Source organism: Pseudonaja textilis, chromosome 14 (assembly GCF_049901715.1).
Source record: "Pseudonaja textilis isolate UNSWEBS1 chromosome 14, rPseTex1.2, whole genome shotgun sequence".
In the NCBI taxonomy this organism is placed as follows: Eukaryota; Metazoa; Chordata; class Lepidosauria; order Squamata; family Elapidae; genus Pseudonaja; species Pseudonaja textilis.
Window position 1 is genome coordinate 7,078,127 of NC_142003.1, and position 20,744 is coordinate 7,098,870.

General features: G+C 42.6%; 2 protein-coding genes across 4 annotated transcripts in view; one reads left to right on the plus strand and one right to left on the minus strand.

The window, feature by feature from the left end:
- On the plus strand, positions 1 to 9,540 carry LOC113438728 (uncharacterized). Of its 3 annotated transcripts, none has more exons than XM_087942107.1 (8): positions 3 to 138; positions 1,064 to 1,148; positions 1,848 to 2,052; positions 3,715 to 3,764; positions 4,433 to 4,547; positions 5,751 to 5,887; positions 6,119 to 7,292; positions 8,676 to 9,540. In XM_087942107.1, exons 4-8 carry the CDS (start codon positions 3,748 to 3,750, stop codon positions 8,802 to 8,804), a joined length of 1,572 nt encoding a protein of 523 aa, XP_087798233.1. In that variant the 5' UTR covers positions 3 to 138; positions 1,064 to 1,148; positions 1,848 to 2,052; positions 3,715 to 3,747; the 3' UTR covers positions 8,805 to 9,540. The 3 variants fall into 3 exon arrangements, with proteins under 3 accessions (XP_087798234.1, XP_087798233.1, XP_026560030.1); XM_026704245.2 differs by having other exon boundaries at positions 9 to 138; positions 1,848 to 2,018; XM_087942108.1 differs by lacking the exon at positions 1,064 to 1,148 and having other exon boundaries at positions 1 to 138.
- TMC7 (transmembrane channel like 7) overlaps positions 9,426 to 20,744 on the minus strand; it is a 20,964-nt gene continuing 9,645 nt past the window's right edge. Inside the window, exons 7-16 of the mRNA XM_026704244.2 lie at positions 20,562 to 20,709; positions 19,991 to 20,164; positions 19,582 to 19,733; positions 18,575 to 18,689; positions 17,111 to 17,208; positions 16,405 to 16,588; positions 15,119 to 15,249; positions 13,833 to 13,988; positions 12,633 to 12,711; positions 9,426 to 11,213 (exon numbers count right to left, since the gene is read on the minus strand). Of these exons, the coding sequence (XP_026560029.1) occupies positions 11,088 to 11,213; positions 12,633 to 12,711; positions 13,833 to 13,988; positions 15,119 to 15,249; positions 16,405 to 16,588; positions 17,111 to 17,208; positions 18,575 to 18,689; positions 19,582 to 19,733; positions 19,991 to 20,164; positions 20,562 to 20,709 (1,363 nt within the window). The 3' untranslated portion in view covers positions 9,426 to 11,087. The remainder of the gene's footprint in view (positions 11,214 to 12,632; positions 12,712 to 13,832; positions 13,989 to 15,118; positions 15,250 to 16,404; positions 16,589 to 17,110; positions 17,209 to 18,574; positions 18,690 to 19,581; positions 19,734 to 19,990; positions 20,165 to 20,561; positions 20,710 to 20,744) is intronic.

Genomic DNA, 20,744 nt, shown 5'->3' on the forward strand with positions numbered 1-20,744 from the left:
CAAGGAAACCAGAGAACGCGATCCGGGCCGGTTGTGTGGAGACTTGCCTCGTTTGGACCGGGCCGCATCGATGGCGGCGGGGCTGCTGGGCGGCTTGGGGTCGGAGCGAAGACTGGCCCGCTCGGTGGCTCATCGGCTGTAAGGGCTGGGCCGAGCTGGTCGGGGCGGGGGGAGCGGGGGTGGAGAGGAGAAATCCCTGGGAAGCAGGATAGGGGTATGCGGGTTCCTGAGAATGTGCAGAGTGCTTTCCATTCCATCCTCTGGGTGGATGGCTGGGTTGATATAACAGATAGCAGATAATCAGAGTTGGAAGGGACCTTATAGGTCATGTAGTCCAACCCCGACCCTACACCATTTCTGACAAATGGCAGTCCAATCTCTTCTTGAAATAAATGTCTTTTTTTTTCTTTGTTCCCATCCTGGTTTCTTTCTTTTTTTTGCCATTTTCCCATTGTTTTCACATGTTTTTAAATAAGTAGTCTTTTTTTGAATTTGTGAATACTGTACATAGTTTCGTATTTGAATAATTGAGAATGTAATTGTGATGTGCTTTTTAACATTATTGCCATACGATAAAGAGATGGATGGATGATAGATAGATAGATAGATAGATAGATAGATAGATAGATAGATAGATAGACAGATTAATTAGACAGACAGACCCAGATAGATCTAGGGTAAACAGGTAGACGGATGGATGATAGACAGATGGACAGATAGACAGATGGACAATAGATGGATAGAGGATATATGGATAATAGATGGACGGACAGACAGATAGATAGATAGGCAGATGGACAGATGGATGGATAGATGGATAGGCAGACAGACAGAACTCTAGTTGCTGGGAATTGGGTGGCATATACATTTAATAAATAAAGGCAAACTCAATTAAGCCCCTAGTTCCTTCTTTGCCTGCAAATAGATACAGCCACGCTGTAATCACAATTACGTTTTGGGCACCAATCTGAGCAGGCAAACACTTTCCGGGCATGAGATTTTAATATTGGCGCTGGGCAATGGCCAAAACGATCCATTGAAAAACACGCTTTTCTTCCCTTAGAAAGTATTACATTGAGGTGCAGAGAAAGGAAAACTCCTTCCAGTTGTCAGGCCCCTCCTGGGATGAGTCTGAAAACTTCTGTTTGGTAAGCCTTCCTATCCATCTTGTAGAATTTGGGTGTGTTTCCTTTGGAGGTGTATCTCCACACATTGTGCAACTGATCTTTTTAAAATCAGATTTAGCTATTGTTTTGTGTGTGTGTGTGTGTGACTTCATTGCTTTTGAATACTCTGTTCTTAAGCGTCAATATTTCTTTGGCTGAAAAGCAGCATTTTAATGAGGAAAGTTAAAAACTGTCCAGGATAGGGGCCAGATCTAGAGGCTTTTCTCAAAAGGACAAAACATGAGTTGCGATATTGCGAGGGAAGGGCCTGCCTCTTACTTATAGGCTAACTTTCTTAAAGACTTTCTTAATTTCCCAAATAAGCAACATTCAGGTATTTTTTAAAATAATAATACAAGTAATCCTTAACTTACAACCATTTGTTAAAGACCAGTTACAGTGACACTGAAAAAAGGGGCATATATCCATTCCTTGCACTTTCAAACACTGTATATCCCCATTGTCATATGATTAAAATTAGGTAGGTAGAAGAAAGAAAGAAAGAAAGAAAGAAAGAAAGAAAGAAAGAAAGAAAGAAGAAAGAAAGAAAGAAAGAAAGAAAGAAAGAAAGAAAGAAAGAAAGAAAGACGGATGATAGATAGATAGATAGATAGATAGATAGATAGATAATTTGTCTGTATATACTGTAATACATTTGTTTGTTTTTTAATTTTCTTGCAGCACCCTGTTTACTTGACTGAGCAGAGGGCAAAGGAGCATAATTTTGCCAAGATTAAGCTGGAAGCATTCCTCCGAGCCTATATTGGCAACGCTGAAGAATGCAACAGGAAAGTCCAGGGAAACCTGGTCAGGCAAAAGGAGGTGGAAAAGCTTATTAAAAAGATGGCCCGAGTAATACTCAGATTCATCATTTTATATATTTCATGTAAGGGGAAAAAAAAATAGGGACTATGTTTCGCTCCAGTTCCTATTCATTAGACCAGCGTTTCTCAAACTCAGCAACATTAAGATGTGTGGACTTCCAACTCCTAGAATTCCCCAGGCATCTTGCTTGCTGGCTGGGGAATTCTGGGATTTGAAGTCCCCATATCTAAAAGCATGGTGGCTGGGGAATTCTGGGATTTGAAGTCCCCATATCTAAAAGCATGGTGGCTGGGGAATTCTGGGATTTGAAGTCCCCATATCTAAAAGCATGGTGGCTGGGGAATTCTGGGATTTGAAGTCCCCATATCTAAAAGCATGCTGGCTGGGGAATCCTGGGATTTGAAGTCCCCATATCTAAAAGCATGCTGGCTGGGGAATCCTGGGATTTGAAGTCCCCATATCTAAAAGCATGCTGGCTGGGGAATCCTGGGATTTGAAGTCCCCATATCTAAAAGCATGCTGGCTGGGGAGTTCTGGGATTTGAAGTCCCCATATCTAAAAGCATGCTGGCTGGGGAATTCTGGGATTTGAAGTCCCCATATCTAAAAGCATGCTGGCTGGGGAATTCTGGGATTTGAAGTCCCCATATCTAAAAGCATGCTGGCTAGGGAATTCTGGGAGTTAAAAGTCCCCGCATTTAAATGTCTATGGAGATTCTCAGTCATCCAAGTCATGGTAGTCTCAAAGGTGCTTTTTTTTCTAGAGGCAACTGGACTTTCTTGGTTTTTTTTCTTGAAGATGTTTCGCTTCTTGGGTGAGAAGCGAAACAACTTCGAAGAAAAACCAGAAAATCCAGTTGCCTCTTGAAAAAGCACCTTTGGGTCCCTGCATTTTAAAATGGCTGAAGTTGGGAAACATTGCATTATAACCCCAAACCAGTTGATGGCACTTCCATTATCTTGTTTTAGGTTCAACTCTTTCCCCAATGAAAGAAGACCAACTTAAATGGGGCAAGATGTGGATCAAAAGGGCAAGATAGGAAAAGATCTCCAAGCTGCCTTAATGCCACAATATTTTTACCATCACTAGTGGCTCTTTCAGTCTTCTCATTTTTTTTTAATAAGAAAACTAACAGGCAGCAAACATACCTGAGGTTCCTGACTGGATCATATCCTCTAGGAGAAATAGCCTATGCTTTTGTGTATATCTCTGTAAGTTTCTTGACTTCCCCAGAACACCCCAAGCTTATAAGACCTGGGACATTCTAGGCAAGTAACTTGTGATTGTGAAGCAGCCGTTTGAAAGGAGGTGCTCAACTGGGAATGGAGCAAATATGAGTGATTGAAGAAATCATGAAAGCAGTTCAGTTTCTCATTATGAAAATAGTTTGGATTGATAATAAGAGTTATTATGTAACATAACCGTAATTGAGACTACGAAATGCATGCACAAAACTGAAGAACCAACCGACACACTGTTTGTATATATGTACGGAAGAGAGCTGATGTTTTTATGTTTTGTTTGTTTTTAAAAAAACCAATAAAATTGTTTTCAAAAAAAAAGAAAATAGAGCAATGAAATGAATGGGGAAAAAAATGTTCCGCATTAAGTTTATTGACCTGGCCTAGTCTATTGCCTTTCTATATTGATAAACGTTCAATTCATCAGTTTTGGATGTGATTTTTCCAGTATGCCAATGATGCGGTCTGCTCTTCATTTGTAGGATTACATACCTGACAGAATAAACGATGTGAAAATGAAGAGCAGGACAAGGTAATTGTCACGGAGTGTAATGGATTCTGTCTATGGAAGGCGATGTGAGGGGCCACAATAAAGAGAGATGGGTAGTGAGGGGTCCTTGGCGCTCTCTGAGCTTGCTTGTTTTCTTGTAGATGTTTCATTACCCTAACTAACTAACAACGAGTGCTGCTTGCGAACAGCACTCCTCCTAGCATTGATGATGTTACCTAGCTGGGTAATGAAATTCTACAAGAAAACAAGCCATAATCTGGGCAATGAGGTACATCTGGACCTGGAGATGATCCAGACCTTTGAACTGATCTGGGATAGTTCATAGACAGCTTGCTTGTCCTCTCGGTTTGGAGAAAGCAAAACCATTTTGGTCTTTGTGGATCTGCTAACAGCAATAGCCCTTAGACTTATATACCGCTTCATGGTGCTTTCTAGCCCTCTCTAAGCAGTTTACAGAGTCAGCCTCTTGCCCCCCGACAATCTGGGTCCTCATTTTACTGACCTCAGAAGGATGGAAGGCTGAGTCAATTGGGAGCCAGTCAGGATCGAACTACTGGCAGTTGGCAGAATTAGCCTTCAACACTGCGTTCTAACCACTGCGCCACCATGGCCCTTATGATAATAATAATAAACTATGAATTAAAACCCATTTGTGGTCCCTTTGAACTAAATGTACTTTCCTCCTCCAGGCAAAACAAAATACCCTGCAGCCTCTCAAAATTATATTTGAACGCTGTGCCCCCATTGTCCCCGGAAGAGGTGAAAAGACTGGTGTCGTCGGCATCCAAGCTTATCGTCGCTGCGGTATGTACCCTATCCAGGCCCGATTCTGACATCTCAGCTAAAATAGTACAGGTATTCCTCGGTTTACGACCACAGTTGGACCCAGGTTTCTGTTGCTAACCAAGGCAGTTGTTGAGGGAGCCATGCCTGATTTTATAATTTTTTCACCACAAGGGTTAAGCGAATCACGTGGTCAAATTGTGATCGCATGACCGTGGGCATGGTTGCGAGGACTGGTTGTAACAGTTTTCAATGTTGCTGTAAATTGAAAGGGTCGCTAAGTGAATGGTTGTAACCCTAGGGCTACCTGTATTTGGGGGGGGCTTTGCTTTAGCTTACAATTTAAACATAAACCGGGCAGTTTGATAAACCACCGTCTGCGGCACAAATCCTGAACCAGTAATAGCTTATCGAAGCTACGCTTTGTAAACTCATCCACTGTCTGATTTGTTTGATCTACGTGGTGGAGAACTGACCCATTCTGGCTCAGCAGGCTGTGCAAACAAATTGTCTTTCAACAGGCAGAGACGCTAACGGGATTTATTTGTCGCCTGTAGAACAGTTTGCGGAAGCATTATTTTTCCAAAGAAGGTATTATAAATTCATGAATAGTTGAACATTCTGCTGAAAGTGGCTGCCTCTTATTAACCTTCTTCCTCTGCTTTGATAGTTCTGCTCCTTTCATCCCATTTTTATTTTATTATTCGCATGCTTGCTTTTGTCCTGTTTCCTAAGCCCAGAGTGGAAGGAGATGTGAAGCAAGCTCTTCCGTTCCTTCTTTTGGAAATGACAGTTGGGAAGGTGATTCCTATCATCACACTTTCCAGTGAATCTTGGACCCTTATATAAATTTAAGACATGAGGGCTGAAACTGAACACCCCCCTGGTAATTAAGTTCTTCTTGTGAGAGTAAACTTGAAAGCAGGAATGGCCTTCCTTTTCCTGATGAGTGGTAAACCTGTCTGAGTAATTGATTTGTAACTACTTAATAAATGTTGTAAACCAGAAGAGGCTGTCTACATATGGCTGAAAGCCAATTTTCAGCATCCTGAGGACCAGCTATGATCGGGAGGTACCGAATCATGTTCTTGATTTAAATGAATAAGAGTTTGTATTTTAACAGTATTTCTGTTATGGTATCAGCTCTTGGGTAGATTTGAGTTCCTCTGGATGGATGTTGCTAGAGAGAGGGTTTTATTTTATTTCTGTTGATTCTTTTCTTAGACTTCGAAAATCTCTCCAGAAGAAATGGAAACAACTCAAGAACTTAAGAGAAGAGAGAAGAAAAGTGTTACGAGTTTCAGTGATGGTCACAAGGAGAATTTTTCCACCATCCTTTTTCACGAGAATCAGGCAAGAAGGTACAGAATCCCGGGAGTATTGTGGTTGTTGGCATCTTGGTTTAGATGAGAAGAGCTTACTAAATAAGCTCTCAATTTATTGGATTTGGGTTTAGTGGACTTGAGACACAATCAAGACATTCCATCTCCCATTTTGCACATGCATAAGATTCCATTTGCTATTTAACGGGCCATCTGATTTAACAGACCCCGAAAGCTCAAATTGATGGCTCTCATGTTTTGATCTTTCAGAGGCCAACAAAGCCAAACAAGACAAAGCGATAAAGAGATAAAGAGGAAGACCAAAGTTTCAAACGCTTCCAGTACCACTCCTGCTAAATCGAGAATTTTTTCCATGGCTGCTTGGAATACTCAACAGAAGACCTTTGTACCCTCTTTGAAAGGTACAGTCAATGTTGGCATGCATTCTTGTACACCATTTAAAATCCGAAGACAGGAGTCCTCTTCCAAAGCTGGTGAAGATGCTTCAGGCAAGAACTGTCCACCTAGAAAGCCTCGGGCTGCAGGACCAAGCCAGACACTTGGATCCAAAGCCCACAAAGATCGGCCTCAACGCTCTGTCGTCTTGAAAAGTAAAGAGCAGAAAGTGTCGAAAGGAAGCTGTGCTCCTCCCTCTGCCAGATCGACAGCTGAGATTTACAGCAGCCAGCATTCAACCACCGGAAGAAAGATCAGAAAGCAATTCAGTTCTGAAACGATGTCCAGGTCCTCTATCCTGAAAAGGGTCAGCGATCCTAAACCCCAACCCAACGACCCCAGAGAAAAGCTTGTGACACGCACCCAAAGGAACGGGACTAAAGGCGAACAGGAAAGCAGTGATTCACTGTCCCGAACCACTTCCAAACGCCATCAGGTCAACTTTGCAAACTGGGAATCTTTTGGCTTGGAGAAAGATAGAGAAAGAGGCTCTCAGGATGACGGCGACAACACCACTGCACCTTCCACAGAGAAATGTGGTCTCGCAGAAGGACACAACGGCGATTGTGCTTGTACCGTCCAACAAGGGCCGCCTTTTCTGCACGAGCTTTGCCAGGAAATGACCCAAGAAGCACCTGCTGATCAGACCAGGGGCGAATCCAACCAGTCATTTTCTCCGAAGGAGCCAAGAGACGCCCGGGGGGAAGAGGATCGTGTCGATAGCTCACCAAGTCCAGAACGAGTGTTAGAATCGGAGTCCTGTAAAGGAGAGGCAATCTGTATCCCACCCACGGCTCCAGCCGGTTGCCGATGTTCAGAACTACCAAGTTACTGCATGTGTGAAATCAAGGAAGAGCAAGAGACTGGGTTTCCTGGGGAAACCGCCCCGCTTTCGAACAGTTTGGACGGGGAAGAATCCGACGAGGAGCTCACCAACTCGTCCCTCTCGAGCAGTGCCAGATCATCCAGCTGGTTATGCGAGCAGATGGTAAAGTGTTTGAAACCTGAGCTTTTCTGCATTCTTGGTTATGGATTCCGGACGTTAACCTGTTATATTTATAAACCGTTGCATTTCAAACAGCTGGCCAGTAGTTTCCATTATTTCAAATGACATGAGAGTTGGCGTTCCCGTTCCAGCTTGATGCTTTTCAGAAAGATTTGAGCTAGCCCAGCGTTTTTTTTTTAATCTTGGTGACAGGTGCTAGAATTCCCCAGCCAATGTCAGGTGCAGGGAACCAAGAACAACATGGTGAGTTGCTCAGAGCAGTTTCTTTACTGCTCTTTGCCTGTAGACAGGAATCTTGCCAGACTAAAGCACACTCTGCATAAGGTTCAGTTCAATTTTGGGAAGGTTTTAGGGAGGATCCCTTCTGGGTTTCTTTCTGCATACCAACCACCCAAGATTGATTTGTCTTTTACTTCCTGGAGAAAGAGCTCTACTCTCCTGCAAACTAGTGCCAGATTCCATCACATCCATTTTTGCTGGCTGGGGAATTCTGGGAGCTGGAAGTCCACCCAACTTTAAAGTTGCCAAAGATGAGAAATAACGAGCTAGATGATAACATGCGGAGTGATAAAGTCTCTTGAGAAGGCCAAGTATCTATTTATCTAGTTCTTATTTGTTGAAGAAACAGTGATAAATATTTACACCCCTGCATACCATTCACTGGAAGTGCAGTGGTGCAGTGGCCTAAGAGGGTGGAAGCGCCATCGCTTGAGACCTTCAAGAAGAGATTGGACTGCCATCTGTCAGAAATGGCGTAGGGTCTCCCGCTTGGGCGGGGGGTTGCACTAGATGACCTACAAGGTCCCTTCCAACTCTGATTATCTGTTATTATCTCTGGAGCTCTGGCCTCACAATCAGGAGGCTGTGAGTTCGACCCTAGGCAGAGGCAGATATTTCTCGCTCTGGCACAATGAGAATATATCTTCTGTGAACTCTGCATTGGCGATAAGAAGGGCATCCGGCCAGTAAACACTCAGTGTCAGAAATGGCGTAGGGTCTCCCGCTTGGGCGGGGGGTTGCACTAGATGACCTACAAGGTCCCTTCCAACTCTGATTATCTGTTATTATCTGTGGAGCTCTGGCCTCACAATCAGGAGGCTGTGAGTTCGACCCTAGGCAGAGGCAGATATTTCTCGCTCTGGCACAATGAGAATATATCTTCTGCGAACTCTGCATTGGCAATAAGAAGGGCATCCGGCCAGTAAACACTCAGTTCCATTCAGTTGCCTTGACTGCACCCCGCAAGGTCATTAAACAACAACAAAATACCATTCACTGGAAGGACATATTTTCACTTTAATTTTGCAGACGATGACAAAAAAACCCCAATTTAGACAAATCTCTTCCTAATTTCTTCTATTGTAGGATGAAGACATTACACTAAAGGAGGCCGTCAACCCCAAGATGGGGACATTTCTTCAGAAACTTCTGAAGGCTCCTGAAAATGGCACCATCCCGCAGGAAGTGTCCAATCAGTATGAAAAACAGAAGTAAAAAGCTGTGTTAAATTTCCCTTGCCGGTGACTGCTTTTGCATTTCATTTGATGCCCCAGAAGTTTCTAAGAATGCAGCGCTGCTTTATAATGATTAGAGTTCCACACTTTTGTATTATTTTGTAATAATCAGGATTTGCTCAAGGATGTCGCAACGATTTAATAGACCATTAGATGATTTATTGCAGATCTCCCAAGACGTTTCTCCTTCTAGACCTGTTGGATTATAGCGTCCGCTGCTCTTATTGTGCTGGTTTTAAGATTCTGTACTTATGTAACCTTGGTACTTGTAAATGTGCTTCTTTTCTGGAAAATACTGATCATGAACACGAGGCCATCGTTTCCAGACAAGGAAGTTATTTTTCTGTTTCCCCAAATTTTCTCGGCTTAGACCTCTGAACTTAAAACAGCGTATTTTAAAACAGAGTTGTGTCCCATTGTGTTCACCTTAATCCAATTTAACACAGTATTTCAGTGTTCATAGCAGTCAAATAATCAGTGCTGTATTTTTGTGATGCGTTTCTCCATATTTTAGCCAAACATCTGACTATAAAAAAGGGAATTGATTGTAGGTATAAATAAGATGTGCCAATTATGTAACTGACAATGATGCTTTGACATTGTAATGATTTTTTTATTCTGATGAAGCCATTTTGAGTATCTTTTCTTTTATTTTCTTTGGTTAGCCCAATCATTTTTTAAAACTGTCCAAAAACAAATAAAAGCATGTTTATTTCTGCAAAGTTTTCACGGTATATTTACTGTTTTACATCCTTGCTTGGTTTTACAAATGTTTTGTATAAAACATTGAGGGACCAGTCTTTAACATCACCTTAACAGGCCTAGTTCTTAAATGCACATGTGACATTTCAAGTGTATAACGTTAAGCCGGATGTCTGTCCTTTCCCCCAAATAAATACTGGTTGTCCTCATTTAGTGACCACCAGCAGTTGTTAAGTGAGGCAATCACTAAGTGAAACTGTGGCTGTGCTTCTGATCTTACTCCAGCTTTCATCACCATCGTAACTGCAAAGAGTCGCTAAAGGAAGCAGCTGCTAAACAAGGACTGCCTGTATTATTTCTATGGTTTTATAACAAAAGTGATGTGGTCAAATTTCTGAATAAGCTTTCAGACCTCTCCCCAGTCATTAAATCCTCAGGTCTTAAGATCTGGGTGCTGTTTTCTGGGTGCTGGCACCCCAGATCTGTGTGCATCGATCAAAGTACTTTGTACACACAAGGCCAGAGAATCTGGCAGCTTGGAAATCTCAACAACTGTGATTGTTCAGCTCTGACCACCTTTTGAGTCTCTTTACTGATTAGGTTTCGAATGGTCCCCAGCTCCATAAAACTTTATCTTCATCAAATAATAATAAAAAAAAACCCAGTAAAACAGCCACGGCCATAAATCTGGAAATGACCGTTCACCTAAGAAATTAAGTGCCCAACTATCCCCAAAGCCCAGGGGAGCAGCTGGACTTTGGGGGCATCATCGGAGTGGGATGGTTCTCCGGATACGGACGGGGGATGTTCTTCCAGAGGCCGGATGCTGGGACAGAAAAGAGATGCTACCCAAGTCCCAAACAGATTACAGGTGGTCCTTCACTTAACGACTGTAATGGAGCCTGCCCATTACGGTCACAAAGCAGGCCATCATGCGACCAACCCAATTTTATCTTTTGTGTGTGTGTGTGTAGGTTGTTAAGGAAATCACCATAGTCATTAAGCAAACCCATTGTTTGCTACAGGTTTTTTTTTTTTGCCCCAAACGGGAAGTAAACCCCATTTTTCAGCCCAAACCGTGTCAAATCAATCGTGGGACTTCAGGACACTGCGAACAGCAGTAAATGCGGACTGGTGGCCAACTGCCTGAATTGTGTTCCCATGACCTGAGGGTGGGCGGGGCTGTAGGAATTTCAGAGCCGGGTGGTAGCTACTTTTGGGGGAGCCCACGGGAACCTTGAATACTCACCAAGCGATCGTTGCTAAGTGGAGAACTAACCTCTACAGTTTTAAGGAACACTAATTACACTTGTGTCCTGATGCTGTACACATCAATGTAAGTCGCAGAGTTTGTGCTGCAATGCAGCTCATCCACATCCACTCTATCTCCATGATTCCAGCGTCCTCTTTGTTTAGGAAAAAAGTTTGTCTTTGGCTCTTGTGTGGTGCTATCACAGCAATCAGGCACCCAGAACACGAGTCAAGCCAGCGCCGCAGAAAATCCTCCATCTAACAACAAACTGAACGTGCCCATCCCAGTTTGTGACGGCGGAGACTTCAGTTACTTGCTGAAGCCAGCCCCTGCTTGCTTGGACTTCATGTTCCCTTCAAGGGGGTTGAAAAAGTCCCAGCGATGCATCTGAGCTTTAGTCAATTGCTGGATCAGGAAGAGCTTGTCCCGACTCTCCTGTGGAGACACCAGACAGCTGATTCAGAGATGTCCTCATTAACAATGGTTTATGAATGAATGAATGAATGAATGAATGAATGAATGAATGAATGAATGAATTTGTCAACTCATAAAGTATTTCTATTGCCAACAGAAAGGGAGAGGGTGAAGCAGTGCAGCAGCTTGCAAAATCGAAACAGCATTCCATAAATGTTTTCAAAGATAGTAACTAGGTGACTGAAGTTTCTGCCTTGCAAAATTCTTAACTGGAGAGCATGGTTGATGACTCTGGGCTATGGAGGTGTCCCATTGGAGAATATGAATTACGATACACCTAGAGGGGTGCGGGGAAACCAGGGTCAAGGGTGACCATGGATGATGCGTCTCAGAGTCGGCTACACTCAGGCGGACATGTTAACTCCCAATAAATCCTTTTTTAAGTTTTGGAAGTTTGGCTCGAGACTCATGATTTAAATGGGGGTAACTACTAGAATCCTGACAGAATTCTTTATTGGCCAAGTGTGATTAGACACACAAGGAATTTGTCTTGGTGCAAATGCTCTCAGTGTATCGGATAAACTGCCATTTGCCCTGAACTGCATACCAAACCCGAAACTCTAGCTAACCACCCAACAGTCAACATAGTAAGTCCGAATGAAATACAGGTAGCCCTCAACTTACAACAGTTCGTTTAGTGACTGCCCAATGTCGTAACATCACTGAAAAAAAGTGACTTATGGCTGTTTTTCACACTTACAACCATTGTAGGATCCCCTTGGTCATTCGGATACTTGACAACTGACTCACATTTGTGACGGTTGCAGTGTCAAGTAGTCATGTAATCACCTTTTGTGACCTTCTGACAAGTAAAGTAAATGGGGAAGCCCCATTCACTTAACAACTTTAGTGATTCGCTTAACAAATGTGGCAAGAAAAGTCGTAAAATGGGGCAAAACTCACTTAACACATTTCTCACTTAACAACATAAATGCTGGCCTCATTTGTGCTCGTAAGTTGAGGACTACCTGTAAATCACTCTGAAATGTCACAAAGTGTGAATCCAGCAAAACGCAAAGAAACAGTGCTTAGAAGCACAAGCGGACTAGATCTAAAATCGAACACGGGTTGAAGGATCTCTGCTTCGTAAGATCTTCCAGTATTGTTTCAACAGAAAACGCTTCTGGCAGAGATGACAGCCTCCCAAACTGATAGATGCCATTTCATTAACTTATAGGAAGGCAATGAGATGCTAGATTTAAAGTTCAAACATAAATTTGACCTGTATAAAATTTGCATGGTGTTCCAATCTCTGCCTCCACAAATCAATAAAGAAAGCCGCGTGTCAGTCAGGGTATCCTTTGACGAATAACATTACGCATTCAGTTAAGAGCAAGGTAGGAGAACAGCATTAACAAATGCTGTTGGGTTAAAACTTACCATAGCTAATTGTTCCCTCAGTTGATTAATCACTCTTTTATGTGCTCCAGCCAAGGCAATGAAACAAAATACAACAAAGCTATAAAACAAGGTGAAAAAATATATAGATGAGACACTCTGGTATGGCGTAAGTTTGTAAAACACAATCTTCTGAATTCAGAGCCAATATGAAACTAATAGGTATCACAAGTCATGGAGAATAAGTGGTTATAGGGTTATTAATATGGAACATATTAATCAAATCAAGGCTCACTGGTGTCTGTAGTAAGCCACAATAACCATGCATATACATAATGAGGTCATGAATACGTCATTATAACACCTAATAAGAGGATGGAAGCTCGAGTGATTGGAACGCTGGGCTGGAGGTTTCAAAGCCCACGTTAGAGACCTGAGAACTGCCGTGGGGCGGGGTTGAGTTCTCATCCTTCACTCCAGCTCCTCCCAGGAACATGGAAGGAATCCCCAACTGGGCATCCCTGGGGCAATGGTATGTCACTGGCTAGTCCTTTCAACCTGGAAGGGTCTCGGTGCTTCTGACATGGTACAAGAACAACCAAACGAAAATATGGAAGCCAAGTTGTCATCATTAGGTCCTCTCTTGCAAATATTTAGAATAAGGAATCTTAAGGTTAAGCAGTCCCACCAAAATACTGAACATGAAAATTCGGGACAATTATGCCTTGAAACATGTACAGTTCAGTCAATCATCTTGACTACCACCAGGAAAATACGGCAACCTTCATCCTAAGCCAAGAGTCTCCAAACTTGGAAACTTTTAAGACTTGTGGACTTCAATTCCCAGAATTCCCCAGCCAGCTAGCAATGAAGAATTCTGGGAGTTGAAGTCCACAACTCTTAAAATTCCCAAGTTTTGGAGAACCCTGTCCTAAGCAATCAATGACCAGGATTACGGAAGGAGACATCATGGTACTTTCAAGTACAGCAAATAGTTACGGGGGGCAGGCAGGAACGTCAAACATCACCCAACATCTCCATTTTAATCATCTTTAAGATGCTTTTTTTGAAAAACAGTCAGTATGGTCCATGTGTGGATTCCACATTAAACTATCTACCCCTGCTTCACGTACCCCAATTGCAGAGGTTATATAAAACACGACACCCAACTGAAATCCACGCGGCAGCTTGCCTAAAACACTTGTGCGAATCACACCCCTGGGTCTGTCAACAAAAGCTCACCAGGTAACCATGAAGAAAGGCACGGCAAACGTTTCAGAAGAAACGCCGTTCAGGATTCTCTGCAGCATGAGGGGGAATTTCTGGATGGTGTGTCCAATGACATCCCACGAACGATTGAAATTCAGAAAAGGCCCACAGGCTTTGGAGGAAGGGATGCTGTTTGGGAAAGGACAGTTGAGACAACACCAAATAGGGTCAAGCATACTGTATGTGCTAAACTTCATTTATTTATGTATTTGGTTCTTTATATCCAGCCTTTGTTATTTATTTTTTTACAAATAACTCAAGGAGGCAAACATACCCAATACACCTTCCCTTTTCTTGTTTTCTCCATAACATGTTCTGATCCAGCTCCCCAAACACGACAAACCCTCTGTATTTAAATCAATGATTCTTTTAGGAGAACTGATCAATGATTCTTTTATTAGGAACGCCGGCAGCCCCAACAAAAGTTTCTCCTGCAGGCTCACAAGCAGGGAGATGAATAGTTTTGCCTGCCACATCTATTTCTCTCCGTCCCCTGTCTTTTATCCCCAGAGCTAGGGTGGGGCTTTGCTAGCAGTGGTGGCTCTTCCATCCCAAGGACCGGCCCACGGATTTCCACTGCTCTCCTCTCCTCTGCCTTCTATGCATTCGCGTCTTAGGCACGGGACCTAGCTGCTCCTACTCCTCCTCCTCATCAGCCACCTCCAGACCTGGGGTCTGTTGATTCTCCAAGGGCTGGTGGACAGCCCAGGCTCCACCTCTGACCCTCTCTCTGCCAGCTCCATTCCCCCGCGGAGCTCCCTGACTCCCACACCTCCTACCCCTACTCAGCTGCTGGAGGGGCCTGGAGGCCAATAGGCCATAATGTAACAACTCTGCGAAGTGTGTTGGGTTGAGAGAGTCCAAGGTAACCCAGCTGGCTTTCATGGCTAAGGCGGAATTTGAACATGATTTCTTGTTTCTCGTCTGACACGCCAACCAGTAGATCAAATTTAGCTCTGCTACCCTTGTTGAACATTGCAGCAGCTTACTGCACTCAATGGCTACTAAATGTAGACTACCATCTTCATGATCTCAAGTCTACCAGTGCTGGAGATGCTGGCTGAGGTCCAATCCATGGGCAGGAACATATCTCAAGGAAGGCTACGCGGTTCCTCTACTTGTCCATGGGGACATGCTCCTTAGCTACTTCTCTAAAAGTTTCAATTGAGCAGCGGGGCAAGAACCTAGACTACAATACATGCGAGGATAATGCAAAGGTACCTCAAGGAACACCTGTCACCAACATGAAAGCAACTGACCGTGTCATGCTGAGTCCCAAAGGAATGAAGGCCAAAATGAGACCAATCAGAAGGACCACCAGGAAGAAAAAGTTTGAACTGGAGGCTCTGAAGGGCCGTGCTGAAGGTTTACATGTGTGCATCAGGCTCAACTGGAAAGTGAAAAGAGAAATTAAGATCTAATAGTTAAACACTCAAGAGGAAAAAACACAGATGGATTTTTTTTACATTACAGAAAGGCAACTACAGGGAGTCCTCAAGACCACAATCGACCCCAAACTTCTGTGCCTAAGGGAGATGTTTGTTACGACCTTTCTTGCCACGGGTGTTTTTTTTAATTATTATATTTTTAATTATTATTATTTTTTCTTTACATATCTCAATCACTTATTAAACAGTACTGTGACATTTTTTTGATACAACTACATTCCATATCCAATGCAGTTTATACATTCTATTCCTGTATCTTCTACATCTATTATATACATTTCCTTTTCTTATTTCTACTTTCTATCCAATCGTAACATTTCTCCCATAGTGCATAATATTCAGTATCTTTTCCTTTTAATTCTATAGTCAATTTATCCATTTCCACACACTCAATATTTTTTTTTTAATTATTAGGCCTTTGGATGGTATGTATCCTTTCTTCCAAAACTGCACAAAGGTGATCCTTGCTGGTGTTATTATATGTAACGCCGTATATTTTGCCCTTTGATTGTATTTTCCTTTAATTATCCCTAAGTGAAATAGTTCCGGAGCAAATTCTATTTTATTTCCTATTAATTCCTGTAGCCACTTTTTGTATTTTCCTCCAATTTTTTTTTTTGCTTCGGGGCATAACCGCCACGTATGATAGAAGGCACCTTGTTTTTGTCTGCATTTCCAGCAGTTTGAATTTGAGTTAAGAATAAATCCTAGCCAGCCTTGCCACAGATGTTAAATGAATTGCTGGTCACAACATGGTTGTGAAGGGAATCTGGCTTCCCTGTGGACCCCGCTTGTTAGGAGGTTGCAAATGGGGGTCCTATGACCCCGGGATATGGCAACCATCACACATATTAGCCAGTTGCCAAGCATCTGAATTTTAATCATGACTGTAGGGATGCTGGAACGGTCATAAGGATGAAAAACAGTTGTAAATCCTTTTTTTTTTCAGTGCTGTTATAACTTCAGTCGCTAAATGAACAGTTGTATCCCAAGGACTATACCTGTCCTTCCCTAGATATTCACACTGGGCCCAAGAGGGAACAAGGGCAGGCCTTCCTAGATGATTCAAGGCACACAAAAAAAGACCATCTTGTTACCTTTTTAATATAAAAGACAATGAAATATTTCACGGCTGCAATTGCTGGGAGGAGTGGACAGTAGAAGGTTCCGATCCAGCAGATCGTCTGTCCATACACTATTTCCAGCACGTTATCTGGGATAGCAAACTCCTGCAGCCCAACCCACCGGAAAGCCTTGACGGGACAATGGGTAACAATCAACCTAAGAGGAAAAAAATGAATTCACTTTTGATCCTTGATGCCCAGCGCATGCCTCCATAGAAACCCAAAACACATGTTGTTAGATGCAGAGGTAGTATTCAGCCGGTTCTGACCAGTTCTGGAGAACCAGTAGTGGAAATTTTGAGTAGTTCGAAGAACTGGCCAAGAGCACCTCTGACTGGCCCCGCCAACCCCATCTATTCCCTTCCTTCTAAGTCCCAGCTGATTGGCTGGGTCTTCTTTGGTTGCCCTGTACAGGAAATCGGAGCTGGAAAGCAGGTTAGTGGGGAGGCAATGGAGATTTTACAGTAACTTTCCCTGCCACGCCCACCAAGCCACGCCCACCAAGCCACACCCACAGAACTGGTAGTAAAAAAAAATTTGAATCCCGCCACTGCTGCCCATCTCACTATTCAATGATCCTCCAGTTTGGAGTCTAGTCTAAAAGTGAAAGGTTATAGCCAGATGTGGCTCTCTGTCCTAAACAAGCCACTTTGAACCCTCTTGGGGATTTCATACTCACTTCCTAGGAAAGTCAATGAAGACTGTAACGGCGAAGATGATGATCAAGTCAAAGATCATCAGTTTATACATTTCCTGGCCAACTCGGGATTCCCAACACTGAAACAAGAAGATTCTCAGATTAAAAACGGCAACTGTGGGGGAAAAAGAAATCACCAAGCAGCATAAAACCAATGTTGGAAACAGCTATTGGCATCTTACTGAATTATAGGCAGTCCTCAGTTTATAACCACAATTGAGCCTAACATTGATATTGCTAAGTGAGACAGTTAAATGAATTTTGCTCTGTTTTACTCCCTTTCTTGCCACCGTTAAGTGGATCACCGTGGTTGTTAAGTAAGTAACATGGTTTTTATGTGAATCTGGCTTCCTTCTTGCCTTTGCTCGTCAGAAGGTCGGAAAAGGAGATCATATGAACCCAGGACTCAGCAACCAAGCATTCAAATTTTGATCATGGGATCGTACGCAGGCTGCAGCAGTTGTTAAGTGTGTAAAATGATCATAAGTCACCTTTTTCAGTACTGTTGCAACTCTGAATGGTTGTAAGGAGTCCTGGGTGCTCTCTGAGGTTGTCCGTTTTCTTGCAGATGTTTCATTACCCAAACTAGGTAACTGTCAGGATTCTGGCAGTCACCCCCATTTAAATCATGAGTCTTGAGCCAAACTTCCAAAACTTCCAAAGGATTTATTGGGAGTTAACATGCCAGCACTGCCTGGGTGTAGCCGACTCTGAGACACATCATTCATTGTCACCCTTGACTCTGGTTTTCCCTCCATCCCCCTGGGTGTCTCGTAATTCATATTCTCTAATGGGACACATCCATAGCCAAGAGTCATCAATCATGCTCTCCAGTTAGATATTTGCAGGGCAGAAACTTCAGTCACTTAGTTACTATCTTTGAAAAACTATTTATGGAATGCACTTTCCGTTTCCAAGCTGCTGCACTGCTCCCCTCTCCCTTTCTGTTGGCAATTCTAAAAACACCATAGAAATATTTTATGAGTTGACAGTAACATCATCAGAAATTTATTTGAATGGTTACCTAAATGAACTGTTTAAATTGAGGACTACCTCAAAAAGAACCGTGGTGGCAGTGGCTAGAGTGCAAGTACTGCAGACTACTTCTGCTGACTGCCTGCAATTTGGCAGTTTGAATCTCACCAAGCTCAAGGTTGACTCAGCCTTCCGTCCTTCCAAGGTGGGTCAAATTAGGGGTCAGATTGTTTGGGGGCAATAGGCTGACTCTGTAAACCGCTTAGAGAGGGCTGTAAAAGCACTGAAAAGTGGTATATAAGTCTAAGTGCTAGTGCTATTGCTACCTGTTTTTATATCAAGGCAAAAAATCTCAGTGAGGGTGCTGATCTTCTTTGCCATTAAGTGTTGTTCAAGGAAAGCCAACAGACATCTTTAATTCACAAACCTAATTTGATGACTCAGGTACACTTCGTAAGTAAATGGACTTACTGGGTAAAGGTCGTAGTTGTAGCCACACATCTTGCATTTGTCAGCACAGGACGTGATTCGAGTCCACAGCGAAATCAAAAGGACGACAACGTTGGCCAATCGCACAAAGACACACCTTCAAGACATAATGGAGGCACATGAAGAAGTGAGCCAGTATCCCAGGTCTTTTGCAAATAGAAGATTAAAGAGCAATGGTGGGCATGTATGAAATTGGTTGCTGGGGTTATCACACTGCTAAGCTGTTTGTTCTCTGTGGCTTGCCTGCTCAGTGTTGGTGGAAGTGTTCTTGGTGGCTCCTTAAATATAAACCGACTATACAAACAAAAACAAAAAACCCACTACCTTCTAGCAACTTCTAGTATGGTAATAAAATGTCTGCAAGAAATTTATTTGCTGTCTATCTTGCCTCAAGGTAAAAAAAAAAGCTCCTTTTGGGATGCTTACCTTTAAACAGTCTTTTTTTAACAGGCAATTAGTGTCACATATCATACCAAAACATGCCGTGGTTTGCTTGGCTGGGTTTAGCATGTTGTATGAATCCAAATACCGAAGTGAGGACTCCTTGGTGTTCTCGGGAAAATGTCTGTCTTCTTGTTTCCTTACCCAAACCCGGTAACATCAGCACTGCTAGTGATGACTAGCACTGATGATATTACCTAGTATGGTAATGAAACATCTGCAAGAAAACTACCAAGTTTGGACAGCACCAAGGACCCCATAGTTTCCTCCTCTTCCTCCCCACCCCGCAAACTCTATTCCTTTCCAGTACTGGTTACATTATCTAGAATGGTAATGAAATGTCTGCAAGAAACCATAAAGCTCAGAGCGCACCAACGACGCCTTATTTCAGCCCTGAGCTAAAAATATTCTTTTCTGTTGGGACCGCTTGATCATTTGTCCCATTTCAGGACCCAGAGTTAAGGGGGTTTCCCGGCCTCTACAGACAATCCCACCCATTCACCCTATGTGAGAAAAGAATGCAAACAACGGAAAGGCCACTGTGTTACCTGATCAGAGTTAAGCGTATCTCAAAGACGGGCGAATAGTCTTCACATTTGATGAGAAATGAAAAAATCAGTGGGGCAAAAAAGTTTGCGACAGTGATCACCATAGAAGGCAGGTATTGCACCAAGAGGTCGTCTAATTTGATGTTGTTTTCCTGCGTGGAAAAAAAGTTCCTTCGATTTGTTAAAGATTCTAGTTTATATCCACCCATAATGGCTGGGTTCAACAAATTGTAGTTAAAGTAAGTACACGTTTAGCTCAATGGGTAAAACAACTATTATTCTAAGCCAATTCCACCCCTTTCCCAGAACTGTTAAGAAAGTACAACTGATTGAAAGGATAAAATGACACAGGATATCCACGAGATAAATTAAGATCAGAACATAATTTCAAACATTGCTTGCTACTTACTGGGAAACTGTGTTCTTGTGAATAGACGGTAACTCTGTAGATGGAATAAAAACAAGCCGACAAGACAGCCAATACGACACAGTTTAAGAAGATCCTCAAGCAATAAATACGTGCTTTCTCTTTGAAGCTTCTGTCTGCTGCCCTCTGTCTTAATCGTTCATCCTGCAGATCTGTCTGCGAACAGAAATATATTTATAGGCTTAATTTTTAAATCAATCACAAGCAAAATTATTTTAAAACGAATCTTTGGGTCAAAAGAAGAGACCGCAGTCATCTGAGACAAAGCAATTATGTGTTCCTGGTCAGAAGACAAAATAAAATGTTGTATAATTTAACAATCAAGTATCTCCCCAACTGACTAGTCTTTTTTATTAACTTTTACTGCTGATTTTTCTAAAAAAAATTGTGACAAATGCCAGGAAGGGGGGCGGGGGGACAACGACTTACATATACTTTTTTCCTAGGACTATTGTATTGTACTGTATTGCAAGTTTATTCAACTGTTTGCTGCTTGGGGTATTTGAGAAGAGAGGACGGTTCAATATGTTCTTAGAAAAAGAAATATACGTACTTTAAGTTCATAAAGTAAACTACTATGTTTCAGCCGAGCGGCATTTACATCCGTGATGCAGAAATCCCAACCAGCCAGAATTTTATTGCAGTAGCTCTGAAACGGATCTTCGTTGTATATCAAGCTTCGCTTAAAACCTTCCACCGAGCTGTTTATAACATTGCCAGGGATGCATTTTTTTGT

Excerpts from the sequence above, each read along its gene's own strand:
- LOC113438728 (XM_026704245.2), top strand. The coding sequence starts at position 71 with ATGGCGGCGGGGCTGCTGGGCGGCTTGGGGTCGGAGCGAAGACTGGCC. Across the intron at positions 2,019-3,714 it reads TTATTAAAAAGATGGCCCGA|GATTACATACCTGACAGAAT; the intron begins GTAATACTCAGA and ends CTTCATTTGTAG. Across the intron at positions 7,293-8,675 it reads GCTGGTTATGCGAGCAGATG|GATGAAGACATTACACTAAA; the intron begins GTAAAGTGTTTG and ends CTTCTATTGTAG.